The following is an 18469-nucleotide window of genomic DNA, read 5'->3' on the forward strand; positions in this document are numbered from 1 at the left end:
ATTCTTATTTCTGCCGGCTCTTCTGTCAGCAAACAACTTGACACCAGTCTGTCAGAGAAACGTCAGTGAACCGTCTGTTTGTTAGAGATTAACGGAAAGAAAGGGGTAAAAAGTATATATTATATTTTTCAATTATTAGAATGAATTGGATCTGGAGTATGTGAAAATAATACAAATTTCATTATTTCGTGTTATTGCGGTTTTGCACATTTTAATAAGAAATAGTATTTCTTTCCATTGTTAAAATGATATAGAGATTTAATAGATAATGAAGTAAACAGACCTGTTTTGCGAATGTACTACCGTAACCGATTAATACAAATTTAGGTTCAAATGAAAAAACTCAAATTTGCACATTAACACACACATAGGTTTTATGGATGAACCATGAAACGCTCTATGAAACGCTAGCTAAAATTCTGTTTTCTTTTACTGCAAAGAAAAAATCAGGAATATCGGTAGATGTAGATGTATTTTTTATACTATGACTGAACTTTATTGGGAAACTGATGTAAAAAGCGATCATTGAGGTAGAGTACAAATATAAACGATCTTAAGTAATGATCCGCTGAATCCAAGTCTATTAAGTTTTGTTTTTGAGTCTTATTTGATAGTATATTTTATCGAAGGCTGTGGAGAAATCAGAATAGATAGTATCAACTTGTAAACTTGAATAATGAAGGATGTGTAAGACATTAATTAAATTTGCTAAAGCTGAAGTTATTTGTCAAGTTATACTTATGATAAAAAAAAGAACCGGAACTTTCATTTTAAAATTCCCGCGCTTGTTCAATCGGTAAACTTTTATTCTCTCAACGTTGGCAACACCTTTATACACATTCTGTCAAAATTTGACGCATATTGTACGATTAGTTTTTGTTTGGCGTCTATACAAAGAAATTGAAAAATTTTCGTGTGGCGATTTTTATAATGGATGAAAATTTAGAACAACGTGCGTGCATCAAATTTTGTGTTGCAAATGGATTTAAGTGTTCCGAAACGTTGAAAATGTTAGAAAAGGCCTTTGGTGAATCGTGTCATACGAGTGGTATAAACGCTTCAAAGGTGGTCGTGCAAGCTTGTATCATGATGAGATCCCAGTCCGCCCAACAACATCTGTTACTGAAGAAAACATTGAAACGGCGAAGCAAATCGTGTTGCAAAATCGTTCTGTACCGATTAGAGAGATTGCTGTGTTGTTGGGCATCTCTTATGGATCAGCCGAACACATTTTAACTGATGTTTTGGGATTGAAACGCGTCGCTTCTCGGCTGGTGCCAAAAAAACTGAATTTCATTTAAAAAGTCGTGTCGGTGTGGCCAAAGAGATGAAAAACTCAACCAATATCATCAACCAAGCACCGTACTCTCCAGATATGGCCCCGTGTGACTTTTTCCTCTTCCCTAGACTCAAATTGCCATTGAGGGGAACGCGTTTTGAGACCATAGAGACCATAAAAGAGAATTCGCTGCGTGAACTAAAGGCCATACCTTTGGCGGCCTATAAAACTTGTATGGAAAATTGGATCAAGCGTTGGCATGCATGTATTGCCGCAGGAGGAGAGTACTTTGAAGGCGATAATAAAGAAATTTATTAAAAATTGAAATTTTGCGTTTTTTAATAAAATTCCGGTTTTTTTTTGATCATAAGGTATAAAAAATAATTTGCAATTATGGGCTGTATAGTAAGCATGAAAATAAGGAAGTTAACATTTGGGACACATTGATGCAATTCAATGTAAAGAACTATATATTTATAAACTTCGGCTTTGCACGTATATCGAACACTACTGATAAGAACGAAAAACACTATTTTTACAAAAAACACATAGGATTTCTGGAAAAACAACTACGAGAAACGGAGATACGGGGACCCTATGTGTTATATACCATTCGGTTCAGCTTGTCGTGATCGGAAAATGTTTATATGTGTATGAGTGTGTCTGAGCCTTTCAAAGATTTTTCTCTTCGCTTCAATTTCTAGGAGATGGCTGAACCAATTTCATCAAGTTCGTTTGAAGGCTACTGTTGATTTATTATTCGAATATCAAGTGGCTGTCATTTATGATTCCAGAGATGTAATGATGCAAATGACGTACCCAACAAGCGTTATGCATTTTTATGCATTTCAGAGGTCTATACACTTCTATACTTAATTGACTCAATAGTTTATTTTATTGTATTAACGAAGATCATAGAAAATATACATAATATTCATTCGATCGCATATCATATTTATGTTCAAAGAGTTGTCACAGAGAACAGCGAAGAAAGCTTTTATACAATGGTAATTGATACGTGCAAAGTCGTGCGCAACGGTGATTTTTTACGGATTTTCATTTATATGCGTTAGCTTTTTTAAAAATTTTGTACTAGCATGGATGTCTATTCTCTGTGGAGTTATGTCACAATACGGCGGGAGTATTCCCGTCAAAAGAAAAGTGTGAAAAAATTTATTCTTAGTTTTCGTATGCGTATGCGAACATAGAATCACATTCCTTTTCACTTGATCTTCGGTTAGAATGGAATGTTTTCCTGTAAATTACTAGCTACTAACAAAAATCTGTTGCCCCCATGTCAAAACTACCAGCAACCCGCTCACATTGGTAAGAAAACGAATAAGGCCATAATCATAGGCAATGGAAAAATTTTTCCATGCAACCCCAGTAGTTTTGAAACGAAAAAGAGCAATAATAATGCGAATACTGACAAAAAGTACTCTTCATTGGCTAAACCATGAACTGTAAAATATTCATTTGTTAAACTGAAATGTGGAATTCAAATTCAAAAAATGTCGCAAATACAACGTTCCCACTTAAATTCTATTCAAGGGAATAAGTGACATGCGTCACATTCGATCGAGAAGTTTACTAAGGTTTGTATAGAAGAGCGATCTTTCCGAAGTCCGTTCAGCTTTTTGGCTTGGAAGGCATTAGTTCCACCACGAATATGGCGACAGCGAGGTAATAGACGAACTTATTCATTTCGGTTCACAATGATATTGTGTTTCTCGCGCTCTCTTTTGATTCAACGAGAGACGAAATGCTTCGTGTCTCTTCATATGTTTAGGAGGTGGTCATTTACGAATCTGGCTGCAGTACTCCCAAGTTGGCGGTTCAATGCATAGTTCACTGGTCTTACAAGCCAGTTGTCGTATGTTCGAACCCACCAGAACCAACCATGCAATGGCGTTCTGTGTACACTTTGAATCGGCAGCGAAGTCTGTTGAAGCAGAAGGTGAAATTTCACAAAAGGAACGTAAGGTAAGATAGTCGATCAAGTGGTGGAAGATAATGACTGTTCCAATGAATTGAGCTGAATGGAGACTATTGATAGAGACAGCAAAGAACACCACAGGACTAGACTGATAGATAAGGTAAGTATTGATAAATGTGATTGTTCGAGTTAAAGGAATTTCAGGTTTCGACAAAAACATAGATACCCTAATACGCATTTAAAGTGTTTTGAAAAAGATTTTATTTTATTTCTTCGTAAGTTCATAGAAATAGATAATTTCTTCAATGTATTTCTCCGGCAGGCTAGGCGGTAAATACGTGTTTGTCAGTAATATTATTCCCGCTAAGCAGTTTTTTTTTTCGTTGACCTCACGCGAATTGGTCCTTGCGATCGTCCACCAGACCAAAGAAGGCTGACTTCAGTGAGATTTCACCTTTTCTATTGCATTCTAGTTTCATTTAATGGGAATGGGAGCTGGATTTATGATCTTCTAGACCAATAGGTGTAATACGCAGATTGTTGGAAACTCGATTGAACGGGTTTTATACTATAATAATATAACTAGTGATGAACAGTTGTTTTATTTGCAGGTGTGTACATGAAAAATCTGTTATGTGTATATGGACTTGACAAAATTTTACTGACAAACAAGAGAAAGAACCTAATCGGATTGGGTGACATTTGGTATTTTGGCGCGAAAGAATTTTTACATATCACTGGTACACGGAGACAATAATAACGGTGGTTTTTCAGGCAGGTTCAATCCGGAGTAATATTTGTGGTAGTAATTTCAAGTATAATTTAATTTGATGACATCAATTTCGACTCAACAACAGTATATAGAATAATTGGCTCCTAACCTAAGATTCTTCTACAATAGCTCTTTTCTTGTTCTGTATGTCGTACAATTAAACTTGGGGAAAAATCAATAAGACATATGTATTAGTCTCTAGCACTTGTAATTATTTAATCAATATCTATATGATTTACTGCGACTGTCTTTGCAAAAATGTGTGTCTGAATTAATAGATAGTTATTGATAGTTTAACCTTGAAGATGTCAGCATGAATAGATGATTTTGATTTGCATTATCTTATTGTTTTTCGATTAAGTACTATAAGAGCATGCTCAATAGCTGATATCGTTCGAAGTGTCTAAATGGTCTGTGATAGAAGAGTTTTTAGCTGCTTACCGAGCGACTGTTGCGCTGAATGTCGTGCGGGTAATCAATCCAAAGTTGCTTCTTTTCAATAGTAAACATTTTTTTGGAAAAGTTTTATGGTAATTCTAACTAAAAATAAAAAAGGAACTAAACATACAAACAGATAAAAAGGCTAGGTAACAACCAAATGCACGGCATTAGATCGATTTATTTGTAAGCGAAAGCAATCATTTTAATTCCATTGCACTTTATATTTTAAATCCTTCCTAAATGTTGACAGATCTTATCTATTAGATATAGAGTTTGTAACTACAATTACTATAACATGAGAAGAAAAAATTGATAGTAATCAACACAGAAAAAAACTAAAAATGCAACATTTATGTTTTTCTTCTTTTTCATCAGATGCAACATTCACATACACTCTTGCTTGTTACAGTTAATAAATTAGATAATTTCTTTGCTAGTAATTAAAAATGTTTTTTTTTGTTTTTATGTATATATCAATATGTTAATATTATGTACTTTAAACATCGACGACCATTTTTTTGTGAATGTCGGTATTACCGACCACGGAACAAAATTCTTCGAAGGAGATTTTGCCATCTTCATCTTTGTCGGCGAACACAATTGTTTTATCGACAATCTGCTGCAGTTGCGTATCCTTCAGATTATTACCAACCATCATTTTCAGCACCTATCGAAATAAATGTTTTTATTATTGTCAGAAAAAATTATCAACCCACATGAGCTCCAACCAACGATATAAGATAAAGAGAAAAAGAAAACTTTGTCTGAACTCGAACAAAATTTAGCGGGATTAAAAAAGTTTTTGAGAAATTGTATGTAATTAAAAAATTTTTAAAAAATTAGGAAAGATCGCGAAACTTACCTGGAACAACTCTCCGTTTGATATGAAACCGTCGTTGTCCATATCATATATTCGAAAGGCAAACTTCAACTTAGATAATTTATCACCCTTAACGCTGAACTGAGAAACGCCCTGAATGAACTCTTTGAAGTCCACCTCGCCATTACCATCTGCATCGAATATGTCTATGACACGCTGTACTAACGGGTTCTGTTGTAATTCCGGAAGCGACATGAACTCGTCGATGCTTAGTGCACCGGAGTTGTCTAAATCGAGTTTCTTGAACCGCTTGCCCAAACGTCGAATTTCGTCAGCGTCGACTGAAACAGTTTGAAGATGACATTCAATTATAGTTTAGCAATCGACGTAATATTTTATTTATTAGCCTGTTATTCGAAATCTTTGTGTTCAGATAATTAGCTCTTCATACTATCATCAATTCGGTGCTAACACCAGGATAATAATGCGATATTATGGTGAGATTAAATTATACTTTAACAACGCTGCGTGGTATAGTTTATATCTATTACTTTTTCAGAAGAAACTACAATTATTTCGAATGAAACAGAAATAAAACAGTTGATCATTTGAAAGATTCTAGAAAAAAAACTACCATGGTCTCACGGTTTACCAAAATCGGTTAATATTTGTACGTGTGCACGTCACGTCATTACATAGTTCAATGACACATCTAGTGTGGAACACCGAATAACCTGAGGTATGCGAAAACCAGCTAACACTAACGTTGTGTCTACCTCAGCTTTTTACTGCCAATGATAAACAGACCGAGAGAGAAGATAAATGAATGAAACAAGGAAAAGTTGAGATTAGAGAAAAAGTATCGTTCAACAGGAAGACTTTAACCGACGACACGACCAGACACTCCGAAGAAAAATTAGCATTAAAAATGTTTGTTGACGATTTACCGCCAGTTACCACAAATTTAAAGACCCCTTGATATTGATAAAAATAATATTATTGAGCAACACTGTTTAAGTTGCTACGAGCTAGGGATGTCCGATACCGATTCGATACTTTGAGGTATCGATATTTCTTTCAAGAATCGGGTATTTCTGGTATCGATATCACATCAGAGCGATACTGTTAGTATCGATACTTTTGGTCTCGATACTTACAGTATCGCAACAGATTAAAGTCAATTCCCATTAAGACGGAATATTTTTTGTTTGTTTCAATGATAGAGGCATTAACCAGAAAAATTTCATAAGCCTGTGTCTGGTTGGACTGAGATTGAATAGAAAATACAACTAATTTTTAATCGGTAGAATACACGTAGCGGATCTGAAAAGTCCTTCATTTGCATCTAGACGAAAGATGTACATTAAACTACCACAAGCTCATTTTCACGAATGCTATATCAGTCGCACCAGTGCCATGTACTTGGGACAGAATAGCTTTCAGAATTTCAAATCGATTACCCGTCTAAAATGAAATACTTAAAAATCACAACAAATATAAAGAAAAGTCTTCAGTAAATTTCTCTATAAAATTAAATGTTGTTTCTCAATCAGCAGGCTGCACAATGGCGATTATTTTAATAAAAAAGATGTACCAAACAAACTATTAGTTCTTTCTAAATTTCCGCTCAACGACAGCGAAGAAAATTACGTTGTGCAAAATATCCGTTTTCCTACGATTGTTAATTGCCCTTTACATGTAATAAAATGTATTCTTTTGTTTCAATATTTAACATGAAATAACTAGTTTTCTGTTGGTATCATTATACCAAAAAGATTCAAAATTTTTGGAAAACCGCGATTATATATTAAATTTGGGAATGTATATTTAAAAATTTTTAAACGCTCGTTCGCTTAGACAACAAGTCAAATCAACGACCTTAAATTTACAGAACATACCTGAAAATCAAAAAAACCGTTACAAATGCCAAGCCTAATGCTTCTAAGGTACTTATTTCTTCAAATTTGAAACAAAAAACAGGTACACCTTCCAATTCGTCTTCTAACGAAAACAATTTATTGACAGGTAGATCAACCTCGTCAACATCTTCTTCTAATGTCAGTTACGCTAGTGTAACAGGTAGAAATCTACCACTTAATTCTTCTAATGTAAATAATCAAAGCACAGGAACGCCTTGCAGTTCATCTTCTAACAAAAACAATTTAGTAATAGGTAGATCGGCCAAATCATCTTCTTCTAATGGCAGTCTACCACCAATATTCCTTCAATGCCATTCGCCTCTTTAAATGAAGTCGATTTAGGTGATATAACTGAAAATAAAATGATCTACCTACAAGATCAACTTTTTCAAATGATCATCCTAATGAATTCGACTTCATCACTTTTTGAAGCATTTCAAATCGGATGGTAATTTGCAAATAATATTATAGTGAATTTAAAATTTAACAGTGATGTTAAATAATTATTTGAATATTAAAAAAAAATCATGTGGATCATGAAACTATTTTAAAAAATTCTGCGGACATCGACACAGCAATTGATCATTTGAATCATTATATTATCGAAGCTAGAAATCTTTCAGTTCCCAAAGCTCAAACTAAATTAAATTCTCCTATCATCGATGACAATCTTCAACTGCTCATTCGGTTGAAGAGTGTTCGTCGACGACAATATCAACGTTCTCGTGACCCTGCTATGAAAAACATAGTTAAGGATTTACAAAAAGAAATTAAACATAGATTTACTCTTTTGCGAAATGAAAATTTCGCTAAAGAAGTTGAACAAATTAAACCATATTCTAAACCTTTCTGGAAACTTTCTAAGGTTCTTAAGAAACCTCAGAAACCTATTCCTGCTCTCAAGGAAGGAAATCAAATACTTCTTACAAATGGCGAAAAAGCTCAAAAACTTGCTCAGCAATTCGAGAGTGTCCACAATTTTAATTTGAACGTTGTGAGTCCTATTGAAAATGAAGTCTCACTGAAATATGATCATATTTCAACCCAAGTGTTATCACACGATGACATTATTGAGACGAATTTTGATGAAATTAAATCAATTATTAGGAAACTCAAAAACATGAAGGCTCCTGGTAATGATGGAATTTTTAATATTCTTATTAAAAATCTTCCCGATGTTGCCTTGAGACTCCTGGTTAAAATTTTCAACAAGTGTTTTTCATTAGCTTACTTCCCAAAAAGATGGAAAAACGCTAAAGTAATTCCTATCCTAAAACCTGATAAAAACCCAGCAGAAACATCAAGTTATCGCCCAATTAGCTTACTTTCTTCTATCAGTAAACTTTTTGAAAAAATTATCTTGTTAAGAATGATGACTCATATAAATGAGAATTCAATTTTTTTACCAGAGCAGTTTGGATTTCGTCATGAACATTCAACTACTCATCAACTTGTCAGAGTAACGAACATGATAAAATCAAATAAATCTTCTGGGTTATCCACTGGAGTTGCTCTTCTAGACATAGAAAAAGCATTCGACAGTGTTTGGCACAAAGGTTTAATAGCAAAAATGTCTGATTTCCAGTTTCCTATTTATTTGATCAAAATGATTCAAAATTATTTAACTGATCGTACTCTTCAGGTTAGCTATCAGAATTGTAAATCTGAATTGCTACCCGTACGAGCCGGTGTTTCGCAGGGTTCGAGTGTAGCTCCAATCTTGTATAATATTTTCACTTCTGATCTTCCAAATCTACCCGTTGGTTGTCAGAAATCGTTATTCTGTGACGACACCAGTCTGTTAGCCACAGGTAGAAATCTAAGAGTGATCTGCAGTCGCCTACAAAGAAGTTTAAATATTTTCAGTGATTATCTGTCAAAATGGAAAATTAAACCAAATGCAGCAAAAACGCAATTAATTATCTTTCCTCACAAGCCAAGAGCTTCTTTTCTTAAACCAAACAATAATCACATTCTCAAATTGAATGGCTTGGAATTGACATGGTCTGATCAAGCTAAATACTTAGGTTTAACGTATGACAAAAAACTCACTTTCAAGGATCACATTGAAGGAATCCAGGCAAAGTGTAATAAATATATTAAATGTTTATATCCTCTTATAAACAGAAATTCTAAGCTCTGTCTAAAAAACAAATTGTTAATTTATAAACAAATTTACAGACCAGCCATGCTTTATGCGGTACCAATTTGGTCAAGCTGTTGTTCCACCAGGAAGAAAACGCTTCAAAGGATTCAGAATAAAATTCTGAAAATGATTCTGAAGCGTCCTCCCTGGTTTAGTACAAATGAGTTACACAGACTCACAAATATAGAACCATTAGATGTAATGTCACATAATATTATAAGCAAATTCCGACAAAAATCGATGCAATCTTCAATTGAATCGATTCGCTCTCTGTATTAGTTAGTAAGTTAGTATATAAGTTCCTTTTCCCCATTACACAATACAAGTAGGTTTAGAATTTTCCCTACACAAAAATCTCAGAATTGCGGAAGCAAATGATGTCTTCATGGTAATAACCAAATCATATATATATATAACAGGGCTGAAAAGTCACCACTTGTGGCTGAACACCCAATTTAAATCTTAATAATTTAATTTTAACTCATATTCCAATAAATAGTTATTTAAAAAAAAAAAAAAAAAAAAAAAAAAAAAAAGTGGTGGAAGATAATGACTGTTCCAATGAATTGAGCTGAATGGAGACTATTGATAGAGACAGCAAAGAACACCACAGGACTAGACTGATAGATAAGGTAAGTATTGATAAATGTGATTGTTCGAGTTAAAGGAATTTCAGGTTTCGACAAAAACATAGATACCCTAATACGCATTTAAAGTGTTTTGAAAAAGATTTTATTTTATTTCTTCGTAAGTTCATAGAAATAGATAATTTCTTCAATGTATTTCTCCGGCAGGCTAGGCGGTAAATACGTGTTTGTCAGTAATATTATTCCCGCTAAGCAGTTTTTTTTTTCGTTGACCTCACGCGAATTGGTCCTTGCGATCGTCCACCAGACCAAAGAAGGCTGACTTCAGTGAGATTTCACCTTTTCTATTGCATTCTAGTTTCATTTAATGGGAATGGGAGCTGGATTTATGATCTTCTAGACCAATAGGTGTAATACGCAGATTGTTGGAAACTCGATTGAACGGGTTTTATACTATAATAATATAACTAGTGATGAACAGTTGTTTTATTTGCAGGTGTGTACATGAAAAATCTGTTATGTGTATATGGACTTGACAAAATTTTACTGACAAACAAGAGAAAGAACCTAATCGGATTGGGTGACATTTGGTATTTTGGCGCGAAAGAATTTTTACATATCACTGGTACACGGAGACAATAATAACGGTGGTTTTTCAGGCAGGTTCAATCCGGAGTAATATTTGTGGTAGTAATTTCAAGTATAATTTAATTTGATGACATCAATTTCGACTCAACAACAGTATATAGAATAATTGGCTCCTAACCTAAGATTCTTCTACAATAGCTCTTTTCTTGTTCTGTATGTCGTACAATTAAACTTGGGGAAAAATCAATAAGACTTATGTATTAGTCTCTAGCACTTGTAATTATTTAATCAATATCTATATGATTTACTGCGACTGTCTTTGCAAAAATGTGTGTCTGAATTAATAGATAGTTATTAATAGTTTAACCTTGAAGATGTCAGCATGAATAGATGATTTTGATTTGCATTATCTTATTGTTTTTCGATTAAGTACTATAAGAGCATGCTCAATAGCTGATATCGTTCGAAGTGTCTAAATGGTCTGTGATAGAAGAGTTTTTAGCTGCTTACCGAGCGACTGTTGCGCTGAATGTCGTGCGGGTAATCAATCCAAAGTTGCTTCTTTTCAATAGTAAACATTTTTTTGGAAAAGTTTTATGGTAATTCTAACTAAAAATAAAAAAGGAACTAAACATACAAACAGATAAAAAGGCTAGGTAACAACCAAATGCACGGCATTAGATCGATTTATTTGTAAGCGAAAGCAATCATTTTAATTCCATTGCACTTTATATTTTAAATCCTTCCTAAATGTTGACAGATCTTATCTATTAGATATAGAGTTTGTAACTACAATTACTATAACATGAGAAGAAAAAATTGATAGTAATCAACACAGAAAAAAACTAAAAATACAACATTTATGTTTTTCTTCTTTTTCATCAGATGCAACATTCACATACACTCTTGCTTGTTACAGTTAATAAATTAGATAATTTCTTTGCTAGTAATTAAAAATGTTTTTTTTTGTTTTTATGTATATATCAATATGTTAATATTATGTACTTTAAACATCGACGACCATTTTTTTGTGAATGTCGGTATTACCGACCACGGAACAAAATTCTTCGAAGGAGATTTTGCCATCTTCATCTTTGTCGGCGAACACAATTGTTTTATCGACAATCTGCTGCAGTTGCGTATCCTTCAGATTATTACCAACCATCATTTTCAGCACCTATCGAAATAAATGTTTTTATTATTGTCAGAAAAAATTATCAACCCACATGAGCTCCAACCAACGATATAAGATAAAGAGAAAAAGAAAACTTTGTCTGAACTCGAACAAAATTTAGCGGGATTAAAAAAGTTTTTGAGAAATTGTATGTAATTAAAAAATTTTTAAAAAATTAGGAAAGATCGCGAAACTTACCTGGAACAACTCTCCGTTTGATATGAAACCGTCGTTGTCCATATCATATATTCGAAAGGCAAACTTCAACTTAGATAATTTATCACCCTTAACGCTGAACTGAGAAACGCCCTGAATGAACTCTTTGAAGTCCACCTCGCCATTACCATCTGCATCGAATATGTCTATGACACGCTGTACTAACGGGTTCTGTTGTAATTCCGGAAGCGACATGAACTCGTCGATGCTTAGTGCACCGGAGTTGTCTAAATCGAGTTTCTTGAACCGCTTGCCCAAACGTCGAATTTCGTCAGCGTCGACTGAAACAGTTTGAAGATGACATTCAATTATAGTTTAGCAATCGACGTAATATTTTATTTATTAGCCTGTTATTCGAAATCTTTGTGTTCAGATAATTAGCTCTTCATACTATCATCAATTCGGTGCTAACACCAGGATAATAATGCGATATTATGGTGAGATTAAATTATACTTTAACAACGCTGCGTGGTATAGTTTATATCTATTACTTTTTCAGAAGAAACTACAATTATTTCGAATGAAACAGAAATAAAACAGTTGATCATTTGAAAGATTCTAGAAAAAAAACTACCATGGTCTCACGGTTTACCAAAATCGGTTAATATTTGTACGTGTGCACGTCACGTCATTACATAGTTCAATGACACATCTAGTGTGGAACACCGAATAACCTGAGGTATGCGAAAACCAGCTAACACTAACGTTGTGTCTACCTCAGCTTTTTACTGCCAATGATAAACAGACCGAGAGAGAAGATAAATGAATGAAACAAGGAAAAGTTGAGATTAGAGAAAAAGTATCGTTCAACAGGAAGACTTTAACCGACGACACGACCAGACACTCCGAAGAAAAATTAGCATTAAAAATGTTTGTTGACGATTTACCGCCAGTTACCACAAATTTAAAGACCCCTTGATATTGATAAAAATAATATTATTGAGCAACACTGTTTAAGTTGCTACGAGCTAGGGATGTCCGATACCGATTCGATACTTTGAGGTATCGATATTTCTTTCAAGAATCGGGTATTTCTGGTATCGATATCACATCAGAGCGATACTGTTAGTATCGATACTTTTGGTCTCGATACTTACAGTATCGCAACAGATTAAAGTCAATTCCCATTAAGACGGAATATTTTTGGTTTGTTTCAATGATAGAGGCATTAACCAGAAAAATTTCATAAGCCTGTGTCTGGTTGGACTGAGATTGAATAGAAAATACAACTAATTTTTAATCGGTAGAATACACGTAGCGGATCTGAAAAGTCCTTCATTTGCATCTAGACGAAAGATGTACATTAAACTACCACAAGCTCATTTTCACGAATGCTATATCAGTCGCACCAGTGCCATGTACTTGGGACAGAATAGCTTTCAGAATTTCAAATCGATTACCCGTCTAAAATGAAATACTTAAAAATCACAACAAATATAAAGAAAAGTCTTCAGTAAATTTCTCTATAAAATTAAATGTTGTTTCTCAATCAGCAGGCTGCACAATGGCGATTATTTTAATAAAAAAGATGTACCAAACAAACTATTAGTTCTTTCTAAATTTCCGCTCAACGACAGCGAAGAAAATTACGTTGTGCAAAATATCCGTTTTCCTACGATTGTTAATTGCCCTTTACATGTAATAAAATGTATTCTTTTGTTTCAATATTTAACATGAAATAACTAGTTTTCTGTTGGTATCATTATACCAAAAAGATTCAAAATTTTTGGAAAACCGCGATTATATATTAAATTTGGGAATGTATATTTAAAAATTTTTAAACGCTCGTTCGCTTAGACAACAAGTCAAATCAACGACCTTAAATTTACAGAACATACCTGAAAATCAAAAAAACCGTTACAAATGCCAAGCCTAATGCTTCTAAGGTACTTATTTCTTCAAATTTGAAACAAAAAACAGGTACACCTTCCAATTCGTCTTCTAACGAAAACAATTTATTGACAGGTAGATCAACCTCGTCAACATCTTCTTCTAATGTCAGTTACGCTAGTGTAACAGGTAGAAATCTACCACTTAATTCTTCTAATGTAAATAATCAAAGCACAGGAACGCCTTGCAGTTCATCTTCTAACAAAAACAATTTAGTAATAGGTAGATCGGCCAAATCATCTTCTTCTAATGGCAGTCTACCACCAATATTCCTTCAATGCCATTCGCCTCTTTAAATGAAGTCGATTTAGGTGATATAACTGAAAATAAAATGATCTACCTACAAGATCAACTTTTTCAAATGATCATCCTAATGAATTCGACTTCATCACTTTTTGAAGCATTTCAAATCGGATGGTAATTTGCAAATAATATTATAGTGAATTTAAAATTTAACAGTGATGTTAAATAATTATTTGAATATTAAAAAAAAATCATGTGGATCATGAAACTATTTTAAAAAATTCTGCGGACATCGACACAGCAATTGATCATTTGAATCATTATATTATCGAAGCTAGAAATCTTTCAGTTCCCAAAGCTCAAACTAAATTAAATTCTCCTATCATCGATGACAATCTTCAACTGCTCATTCGGTTGAAGAGTGTTCGTCGACGACAATATCAACGTTCTCGTGATCCTGCTATGAAAAACATACTTAAGGATTTACAAAAAGAAATTAAACATAGATTTACTCTTTTGCGAAATGAAAATTTCGCAAAAGAAGTTGAACAAATTAAACCATATTCTAAACCTTTCTGGAATCTTTCTAAGGTTCTTAAGAAACCTCAGAAACCAATTCCTACTCTCAAGGAAGAAAATCAAATACTTCTTACAAGTGGCGAAAAAGCTCAAAAACTTGCTCAGCAGTTCGAGAGTGTCCACAATTTTAATTTGAACGTTGTGAGTCCTATTGAAAATGAAGTCTCACTGAAATATGATCATATTTCAACCCAAGTGTTATCACAAGATGACATTATTGAGACGAATTTTGATGAAATTAAATCAATTATTAGGAAACTTTAAAACATGAAGGCTCCTGGTAATGATGGAATTTTTGATATTCATATTAAAAATCTTCCCGATGTTGCCTTGAGACTCCTGGTTAAAATTTTCAACAAGTGTTTTTCATTAGCTTACTTCTCAAAAAGATGGAAAAACGCTAAAGTAATTCCTATCCTCAAACCTGATAAAAGCCCAGCAGAAACATCAAGTTATCGACCAATTAACTTACTTTCTTCTATCAGTAAACTTTTTGAAAAAATTATCTTGTTGAAAATGATGTCTCATATAAATGAGAATTCAATTTTTTTACCAGAGCAGTTTGGATTTCGTCATGAACATTCAACTACTCATCAAATTGTCAGAGTTACGAACATGATAAAATCAAATAAATCTTCTGGGTTATCCACTGGAGTTGCTCTTCTAGACATAGAAAAAGCATTCGACAGTGTTTGGCACAAAGGTTTAATAGCAAAACTGTCTGATTTCCAGTTTCCTATTTATTTGATCAAAATGATTCAAAATTATTAAATTGATCGAACTCTTCAGGTTAGCTATCAGAATTGTAAATCTGAATTGCTACCCGTACGAACCGGTGTTCCGCAGGGTTCGAGCGTAGCTCCAATCTTGTATAATATTTTCACTTCTAATCTTCCAAATCTACCGGTTGGTTGTCAGAAATCGCTATTCTGTGACGACACAAGTGTGTTAGCCACAGGTAGAAATCTGCAGTCTGCCTACAAAGAAGTTTAAATATTTTCAGTGATTATCTGTCAAAATGGAAAATTAAACCAAATGCAGCAAAAACGCAATTATTTATCTTTCCTCATAAGCCAAGAGCTTCTTTTCTTAAACCAAATAATAATCACATTTTCAAATTGAATGACTTGGAATTGGCATGGTCTGATCAAGCTAAATACTTAGGTTTAACGCATGACAAAAAACTCACTTTCAAGGATCACATTGAAGGAATCCAGGCAAAGTGTAATAAATATATTAAATGTTTATATCCTCTTATAAACAGAAATTCTAAGCTCTGTCTAAAAAACAAATTGTTAATTTATAAACAAATTTTCAGACCAGCCATGCTTTATGCAGTACCAATTTGGTCAAGTTGTTGTTCCACCAGGAAGAAAACGCTTCAAGGATTCAGAATAAAATTCTGAAATGATTTTGAAGCGTCCTCCCTGGTTTAGTACAAATGAGTCACACATACTCACAAATATAGAACCATTAGATGTAATGTCAAATAATATTATAAGCAAATTCCGACAAAAATCGATGCAATCTTCAATTGAATCGATTCGCTCTCTGTATTAGTTAGGAAGTTAACATTTTCCCCATTACACAATACAAGTAGGTTTAGAATTTTCCCTACACGAAAATCTCAGAATTGCGGAAGTAAATGATGTCCTCATGGTAATAATCAAATCATGTATATAATTTTTTAAGTATAATAGGGCTGAAAAGTCACCACTTGTGGTTGAACACGCAATTTAAATCTTAATAATTTAATTTTAACTCATATTCCAATAAATAGTTATTTAAAAAAATTGATTTGCTCATCATTTCTTGAATTCAATGTGCTAAGAACTAAACTGCACAGAAATGCTTTTTGAAAAACGAAAAGGACTTTTTAACTGCAACACAATCGGTTAATAGTACAGTGATTTGATAGGGTCTTTTGGTATTCAAAATGTAAATTTTTATCAATACCTAACGAAAGACAGCCTAAAAATTGATTGATTATCTTCATGGGCTTAATTCTAATCATCAAATTCAATGATCGTAATTTAGTAGTAGAGGTTATTGAGTGATCATCGAACATCATTAATCGAATTAATCGAGTCGTGATTTTAGGTAAATAGTGATTTTTCATGTTATGAAAATACACCTTGAATAATAGTTTTAATATCATGAACTAATAATTCATGCTTTTTACGTATAAATGTAGTAACTTGATTTTTATTCCAGTGATTTACCTTCTCTACTACTAAAAAGATACAGTCATACAGTTGCAGGATCAGTATGTGTCATTTAGCTGAAGCGTACACAACAATACTATTTAAAACAAAGTAAAACGATTTATTTCATGATTATTATATCATGACTAGCAATGTCTAGTATGTGAACAACTAGTACATTTTCACAAAAAATCATTCAACTCTAATTCAAGTGACTTTAATTCTTTATGTTTTTTTGCATTAGCACATTTCCTGATCTACCTATAATATACAGCAAAAATATAAATGACTTACATTGCGATCAACAGAAAACTTGATAATATAAGTGAATAGTTTGCTATTTCAATCTTCTGCCATCAGCCTTTAATTTAACCTTTTGATTCACCCTATAGTAACCAACAATATTTATAATATAGATCACAATTCAAAACCGACAGTTATCTTATTTTTACTCAAGCGGAAGCGCTCTGAATAGTTCAACTAAAAATTCCAATATTACAAATAAAACAGCAGCCTATATAAATATCAATGTTCCTTGAAAGATCGCGCCGTACAAAAGCTGCGCAGAAAAAACACCCCTTGTAATAGAATGAAGTGGCAATGTTTTCAATCAAAATATGTCTTTTGAATGCTACATTAAATTTTATTTTATTTTAGAAATTAAGTTAACGAAAACATTGTTTTCATTGTGCTCAACTAGCACCCCTTTACTCTCCCAAATTGATTAGTATTTTACAAAAATCAATATCAAAAATTTCAACTAATCAATTGTCAATACACATCTATAAGCAAAAAAGCATAAACAAAAGTAATTCACATAAAATGATTATTATCAAAAATCGAATCATAGGAAGTTGGAAGCAGAATCAAATTTTAAAATTGAAAATAGTTCGTGAACTGCATTTGAATAAAAAAAACACAACTTAATACTTACAATTTGAGCATAGCTCCATTGGTAAAGATGTTTCATTTCCCTAAAATTGAACAAATAACATCTATTAATGTAGCGTTTGGCATTATTTTAACATATGTAGGACAATAGAATCCATTGACCTAGTACGGGTTCGCTAAAGAATCGTCGACTGATATTATTTGTCATACATGCCAATGTGTAATGGTGAAGAAAAAGTCTTTGGTGAAAAGTTGACAAATTTTTTTGCTCTAAAAAGTAGCAGACATCTTACCATTTTTATTCTATTCTTGTATCCGTATCAGAACACTCCAGCCTATGGCACAAAACGCGAACCCAACGACTTGTTGTCCACCCGTAAGAAGAGCACGGAAATTAAAGAACCACGAATCTTCCCACTACGCTTTTGCTTTTTATATTTTGCGACCGATGGTGGTAGATCCGAAAATAAGTACTTCTTTTCTCGCTGTCAATCGACGTTTACTCACACACATAACTGGCTAAGTTACCACAAAATGTTTGAGCTGCACGGGCTTTTGCGTTCATTCCCCATCTATTTTACGGTATCATTTGCTTCTATGTTGAGTACCCTACACGGGTTGCATGCGGCAGAGCTTGCGCAGTAAACACGAATCATGATGAATATAATGAACTTGACAAATCGGTGAGGGACTTGATTCTGTTCATTAAAACATTTGATATTTCGATTTGACAGTTTAAAATTTTGTGTTTTGTTTTTCTAAAATACAATATAATTTTAAGACA

General features: G+C 33.3%; 2 protein-coding genes across 2 annotated transcripts; both read right to left on the reverse strand.

Moving 5' to 3' along the window:
• Positions 1-3452: 3452 nt before the first annotated feature.
• Positions 3453-5623, reverse strand: LOC131426184 (calcineurin subunit B type 2-like; the record flags this gene model as incomplete). The annotated part of the gene is made up of 2 exons (XM_058588713.1): positions 3453-5095; positions 5291-5623. Coding segments are annotated over 2 exons (504 nt in total), but the record flags the coding sequence as incomplete, so codon positions are not given.
• A 4399-nt stretch (positions 5624-10022) lies between these two features.
• LOC131440448 (calcineurin subunit B type 2) lies at positions 10023-18260 on the reverse strand. Its single transcript, XM_058611732.1, has 4 exons — positions 17979-18260; positions 17729-17768; positions 11861-12159; positions 10023-11665 (listed from the first exon to the last, which is right to left on the reverse strand). Exons 1-4 carry the CDS (start codon positions 17979-17981, stop codon positions 11495-11497), a joined length of 513 nt encoding a protein of 170 aa, XP_058467715.1. The 5' UTR covers positions 17982-18260; the 3' UTR covers positions 10023-11494.
• Positions 18261-18469: the final 209 nt, after the last annotated feature.

The sequence above is a fragment of the Malaya genurostris genome, chromosome 1 (genome assembly GCF_030247185.1).
Source record: "Malaya genurostris strain Urasoe2022 chromosome 1, Malgen_1.1, whole genome shotgun sequence".
Taxonomy (NCBI): Eukaryota; Metazoa; Arthropoda; class Insecta; order Diptera; family Culicidae; genus Malaya; species Malaya genurostris.

Bases quoted from the DNA above. Each gene is read 5' to 3' on its own strand.
- LOC131440448 (XM_058611732.1), bottom strand. The intron at 12,160-17,728 runs GTAAGTATTAAG...AAACTGTTTCAG, and splicing joins AATGGAGCTATGCTCAAATT to TCGACGCTGACGAAATTCGA. The intron at 11,666-11,860 runs GTAAGTTTCGCG...TTATTTCGATAG, and splicing joins CAAACGGAGAGTTGTTCCAG to GTGCTGAAAATGATGGTTGG.